This window comes from Leguminivora glycinivorella, chromosome 23 (genome assembly GCF_023078275.1).
Source record: "Leguminivora glycinivorella isolate SPB_JAAS2020 chromosome 23, LegGlyc_1.1, whole genome shotgun sequence".
NCBI classification, from domain to species: Eukaryota; Metazoa; Arthropoda; class Insecta; order Lepidoptera; family Tortricidae; genus Leguminivora; species Leguminivora glycinivorella.
In genome coordinates, this window is record NC_062993.1 from 9,120,997 (window position 1) to 9,127,477 (window position 6,481).

At 34.7% G+C, this 6,481-nt stretch overlaps 1 protein-coding gene across 1 annotated transcript; it reads left to right on the forward strand.

Annotated features, from left to right (window-relative positions):
- Positions 1 to 149: 149 nt before the first annotated feature.
- On the forward strand, positions 150 to 3,883 carry LOC125238366. Its single transcript, XM_048145672.1, has 2 exons — positions 150 to 208; positions 779 to 3,883. The coding sequence occupies exon 2, from the start codon at positions 791 to 793 to the stop codon at positions 1,442 to 1,444; it is 654 nt and encodes a 217-aa protein (XP_048001629.1). The 5' UTR covers positions 150 to 208; positions 779 to 790; the 3' UTR covers positions 1,445 to 3,883.
- The last annotated feature ends 2,598 nt before the right edge of the window (positions 3,884 to 6,481 follow it).

A 6,481-nucleotide genomic window follows, 5' to 3' on the forward strand; every position in this document is an offset into this window, starting at 1 on the left:
CGGTATACCAATTCAAACATACTGCAATATGAATCCAAGTTATCGCGTTTACGCGTAGTAAAAAGACCGCGCTGCGGGGTGAGGGGTAAGAGATTAGAAGTACCTAAGTTGACATTTTGTGCCGCGATTACCAATCAGTCGCGGGGCGCGGTCCCATAGAGCTGGTCGACTCGACTCTGTCCACGTGTTTCGCGACGAAATTTGCGCGGTAAGTTACGTGTTTATTTGGATTAACTTAGACTAAAATAAAATAAGGTGCATTATAAATTAATGTAACTTCAATATTTAGGTATGTTATTCCGTTACCAAATATTTAAGATACATTTACATGACGGCCATGTTCATAATCCACCTCTTTTGAGTTAATAGTATTGGTGTTTGTTTAACTTATTAAGCGTATACATTAAATAGTAAGTACTATAAAATCAAATATTACATATTTTTATAATACATTGCTATGTACAGGTATAATAGCAAACGAAACCGAAACGCGTCCTTTTTAGGGTTCCGTACCCAAAGGCTAAAGCTATTACTGAGACTCCGCTGTCTGTCGCAAGGCTATATCTCAAGATTCATGATAGCTAAACAGTTTAAAATTTCACAGACGACGCATTTCTATTGCCGCTATAACAAAAAATAAATAAAAATATAATATTTATAATATAAAAAGAAGCCCTTATTTTGTTTGTTTTCATTGCTTCAAAATTTCTTTGGTATAGAGTAAATGTTGTCCCGCTAGTAATAAAAGTTTCAAATTAACCTTGTGTTTTGTTTGTAGGTTTACTTCACAATGTCAAGAAAAGATAAAATTATGGCTTTGGCTATTTCAAATACAAAAAAATCAGAGTCTCTTATTCGTGTGAAGCCAGCTAATACTACCAAAAATAAAAACTCTTTAAGTAGTTCGGATGATAAACAAGCCGCTCGAAAAAGTCCAATCCTAACAGATCTTGATGAACTTTGGTCTCGCCCTCTGGATTTTAACAAATACCCAGCCATATTTGAAAATCAAAATGAATACTGCAATTCATTTGAAATAGTTCAAGATCTTGATCTATTATCTTTTACAAACAATACGTATGAAAACACTTTGCCATCTACTCGTCAATCTTTGATATGTTATGAAAACCTTCCAGACTCTGACGATGATAGATGTGACTCGACTGGTTTATATGACTCCGATGACAGCGTCAAAGATAAGGACTATAACCCTAAATCTCCAGATTACAACTCAGATTCGTCGAACAACATTAATGAAAAAGTACCAATTACTGTCACAGTTGATGCTGGCAAACATACTGACTCTGTAGAGACTGACTCGGTTTCATCATACGATTGCAATGAAACAAGACATGTTAGTATAATAGTTAATGCTGAGATACATGACGAGAGAGAGAGAAAAAACACGCGGAATGGTCACGAAATGAATAACAACAATAGATAATTTAAAACTAACCATAATGTGATAGAAACGGATGATATAATAGAATTAGAAAATGTTGATACTCAAAGTATACAGAATCAAATGGAGGATACTGATTTTGTGGAGTCTGCTATTGAAAAGGGCGATATCGAAACATCATCTAATGTACCAGAGTGTGAAAAAGGATTGACGAAATTGGGTTTGCCAAGGAAGAGGCGTAAGTTTGAAGAGTCACTTCATGAACGAAAAAGGCAAAAAAAAGAAGCTGCAGATGAAAAACTGACATTAAAACCACCATGTACTGAGAAATGTCGTAAAAAATGTACAACAAAGTTTACAGAAGGTATGAGAAAACAAATACACGATAGATATATAAATTTATGTTGGGAATCGAGAGGACTATTTATAAAAGGCCACGTAGAGTCACGAAATGTAAGAACACGGACAAAACAGAACGATAAAAAAAAAGATCGAGCCGTGTCTCATTTCTACTATCTTTACACCGATAATCGTGAAAAAATTGAAGTATGTAGAGCATTTTTTCTGACGACGCTCGGCTACAATGCTCAAAATACCAGGCACATTTATACCGCACTCAGCAAAGAAATTGATGACCAGAAAGATAAAAGAGGAGGCTATGAACGCATAGACGTAATCAATAAGGACATTATTAAAGACCATGTTGCGAGTTTTAATCCAATGATATCCCATTACCGTCGTGAACATGCTCCCAAAAGGCTTTATCTGCCTAGTGATCTAAACATCACGTTGATGCATCAGTGTTTCATGAACATTAATCCTCAGATAACTGTATCATTGGAGACGTATCGTAAAGTTGTCAAGGATATGAACATCTCATTTGCTCATCTTGGCAATGAAGAGTGTGAAGATTGTGCTTTATTTAAATCACATCAAGGGTGTTCTGAAGTTGATTGTGAAATCTGCGCCGAAATAAGTGACTATGAAGTACACAAACTACGATACACGGAATCCCGACAAGAATACCAAAAAGATAAAGACCAAGCTTCTTCCGATGCACAGTGCATTTACTTTTCTGTGGATTTGCAGAAAGTGATACAGCTTCCCAGAATGGACCAGTTTAAGGCCGCCATCTTCTGTCCTCGTATAATAGCGTTTAACGAAAGCTTCGTTCCACTTGGCAGTAGTAGTACTAGTGGGCCACATGTACCATATGCTGTACTTTGGAATGAAACAGTCAGTGGACGACGCCAAGAAGACATAATATCCGCATATAGGTCGTTTCTCACACATCATCGTGATGTCGAACACTTTGTCTTGTGGGCTGATAACTGTTCCGCTCAGAACAAGAATTGGGCGCTAATGTGTTTCCTTGTAAACATAGTAAACAGCGATCTGGTGGCTGCAAATTCCATAATAATGAAGTTTTTCGAACCGGGGCATACATTCATGTCTGCAGATAATTTCCACCATCAAGTAGAAAAGGCTTTAAAACAAAAGGGGAAAGTGTATGACATGGATGACTTCGTAGATGCCGTCAAGATGTCCAATTCGAAAAAAAATACTGTTAAAGTTATGCAGGTAACAGATTTTTTCAATTATGATGATTATTCTTCCCAGCACAAACTTAAAAACATGACACCAAGAGTATATCTACACAATATTATGGCAGTAAAGGCCGAAAGAGGGTCGTTTAACATCCAATATAAAGAAAGCCACTCAGAAAATGTTTGGAAAGAACTCGATTTTCTACAGGTAAAAATTAAAAAAACTAAATGCCTGCCAAACCCTTCGGTAAAAGTTGCACCACGAGGAATAGCAAAAGACCGACTACAAAACATTATAAAAAAATTGGTGCCTCTGATGCCTGAGACAAGGCGTCGTTTTTGGACGAACTTGCCAGAAACTATATAATAGTAGTAACTAAAATAGACTGATTTTATTAAAGACTGATCTCTTTAATGTACCTTAAGATCTCATTTAGTGCCTTATTAATTATATAGTTGTTGATTTGGGAAGTAAAATAACATATGGTTCCTATATTTATGTAAAATAACATATGGTTCCTATATTTATAAGTATGCTAATACGTTTAGAAGAAAAGTTTTGTTTTATATTTAAGTTAAATGTGATTTAAAAGAAAGACTAAGTATTGCAATTATATTTAACAAAAAAGTCACTGTTGTCACTGCAATGCCACAGTTTCGGTTTCTTTTAACCCCTTAATTTGCCAAGAGTGGCCTTGAAGCTTTAGTAGTTTCATGTGCTCTGCCTACCCCTTTATGAGATACAGGCGTGATTGTATGTATGTATTTAACTAAAAAGTGATTTAGAAGATACTTTTGCTGTTATGTCTGTGAGACAAGTATTATTAATTAAGGTTAATTTAATAGGTAAACGTTAAACGTGATTTTGAAGTTTTGTATTTGCTAATTTTGCTAGAATTTTTAATGGATACTGTTATTGTGATTGAGATATGAAAACCAAATAAATATTTGTATGTACATGAATGTTTTTTTTTATAATCCTTTGTTTTATCTCAACATGTTATACTTATCAAAACTGCAATAAGTAACATAGTTATTGTGCTTAATTGAAGCGTAATGATACAAGGAACATACTATAATTCCTAAACAAAATCGTAATATCTTGATTTACTAACTATAAATGCAATAAGTAGACTACTTGTTGCAGTTATGGTTTGTAATAATATCATGCATGTATTGGACTATCCTAAGCATAAGTGAATTCATTCATTTTTTATTACATAAATAAATAAATAAATAATAATAAAGTATTAGCAAATAAGCTAAGTAATATTATCTACTTCATGGTCAAGGTTTCATGTCAATAGGATGCGTAGTAATGGAGATATCGTCAAAACAACTTTAAAAAATTTAACCGCGTTTTTCTCGAAAGTAGCTTGAACCTAGTTGTTGCACTTTGCGTTAGGAGGGCAGAACATGTTCCCTAGTTCCCTAAGATCCTTACCGGTAGCGAGGAAAACCTTTATGGAACCGCAGGCTAGTAACTATTACGGTAAGAGGACTAGATACTATTTAATACCTAGAATATTTAATGTTATTCCATGTCATGACGATTGTAATAGCCTAGTGTCCTTCAAAAATAAGATAAAAAAGTTTTTATTAGATAATTATCAGAAAACGGGTTAGCGTAAATGTATCAATTAGACATTAGAATTAGTACCTAAGTAATGTAGTTTAATTAGATTAAGTATGAATCAGCATCAAAATTGTGCAATGGTTTCACAGTTCTCCGACCGCCTTTTAAACTTGTTTTTAGGGTTCCGTAGTCAACTAGGAACCCTTATAGTTTCGCCATGTCTGTCTGTCCGTCCGTCCGTCCGTCCGTCCGTCCGCGGATAATCTCAGTAACCGTTAGCACTAGAAAGCTGAAATTTGGTACCAATATGTATATCAATCACGCCAACAAAGTGCAAAAATAAAAAATGGAAAAAAATGTTTTATTAGGGTACCCCCCCTACATGTAAAGTGGGGGCTGATATTTTTTTTCATTCCAACCCCAACGTGTGATATATTGATGGATAGGTATTTAAAAATGAATAAGGGTTTACTAAGATCGTTTTTTGATATTATTAATATTTTCGGAAATAATCGCTCCTAAAGGAAAAAAAAGTGCGTCCCCCCCCTCTAACTTTTGAACCATATGTTTAAAAAATATGAAAAAAATCACAAAAGTAGAACTTTATAAAGACTTTCTAGGAAAATTGTTTTGAACTTGATAGGTTCAGTAGTTTTTGAGAAAAATACGGAAAACTACGGAACCCTACACTGAGCGTGGCCCGACACGCTCTTGGCCGGTTTTTGTAGTTAGATAATGGCCACCAGCTGGTCGGACAAGTGTGTTGCTGTTGCTACCTACCTTACACAGTAGACGATAAGGAAATAATAGTGAGTGCTTGCATTCGCCAACAAACTGTCATACAGTTTGGCGAAAATACTATAATTAGAATAATACTGTGTAACCTTTTTTGAGTAAATAAAAAAATAAAAATAAAATAAATAAATGTTAAATAGTCTGGTAAATGTATAAATACTCCCCCGCAAAATTAAGTTTCCTAAATCTATTTTCTGAGTACGACACCACTATGCGTAACGTAGTAAACGTAATAGCGGACCCAGAACAAATTACAACTTGCAATATATTACAGTTATGAGTATTTACTTAATATCCAATTATGGGACAACCCTTTCCGTATATTGCGTCATCTCATCAGTGGACGCGGGATAAAAGCTTTTACGTAAGTAATTCGGTTATGGAATTCACTTATGACTATTATTCGTACCGTTCTTCGTCGATTTTCAATGTAGCAAAATGCTGCTCTTGAATTTAAATCAGTATTTCAAATTAAAGTTCACATCAATATAATTTTCCAGGCACTCAAATTCTCCATTTCTTTTTTATTACGGTGTTGAAAAACATGCGTATAAACCTATTCTAGTCACAGTGCATAGACTGCCATCCCTCGACACAGGATTAACATCTTTGAACTTCAGTTTTGTCAATTTAGCCCCATCTAGTCGAGAATCAACCGAAGGTATAACTGTATAGCGCCATCGAGAGGACCATACATACATTTTTATTGATGTTTCCGAGGTAAGTTTTTTTTAAAGACTTTATCTGTCTATATGGATTTGCATAAGTATTTGGTAGTAGTCACCATATACTACGGACGACCCACTTTACCTCACTCTCTACAAGAATCTAGTTCAATTTGAATGACTTTTCAAATGTCATTTTCGATATTCATGATAATCATGATGAAGAGCAAGTCTATACAACATTAAGTGTCCTAAATTTTTTCTCGATTAATACAAGATGTTCTAAAAGTTCCTTCAAAAATACACATAGGGACTATTTTGCTACGGAGAAACACAAAATGATCTTCCCTTGCGTTTCTCAGTGACGTAAGCAAGAAAAGACAGGTGCGACTACAACCCACTCTAATATATCTCCTTTTCCTTCTTCTTAAGGTCCAACTTTACATACTTTAGATAGATGATCCCATTAATGTTGCAAGTGTGAAATTTTCCGTTT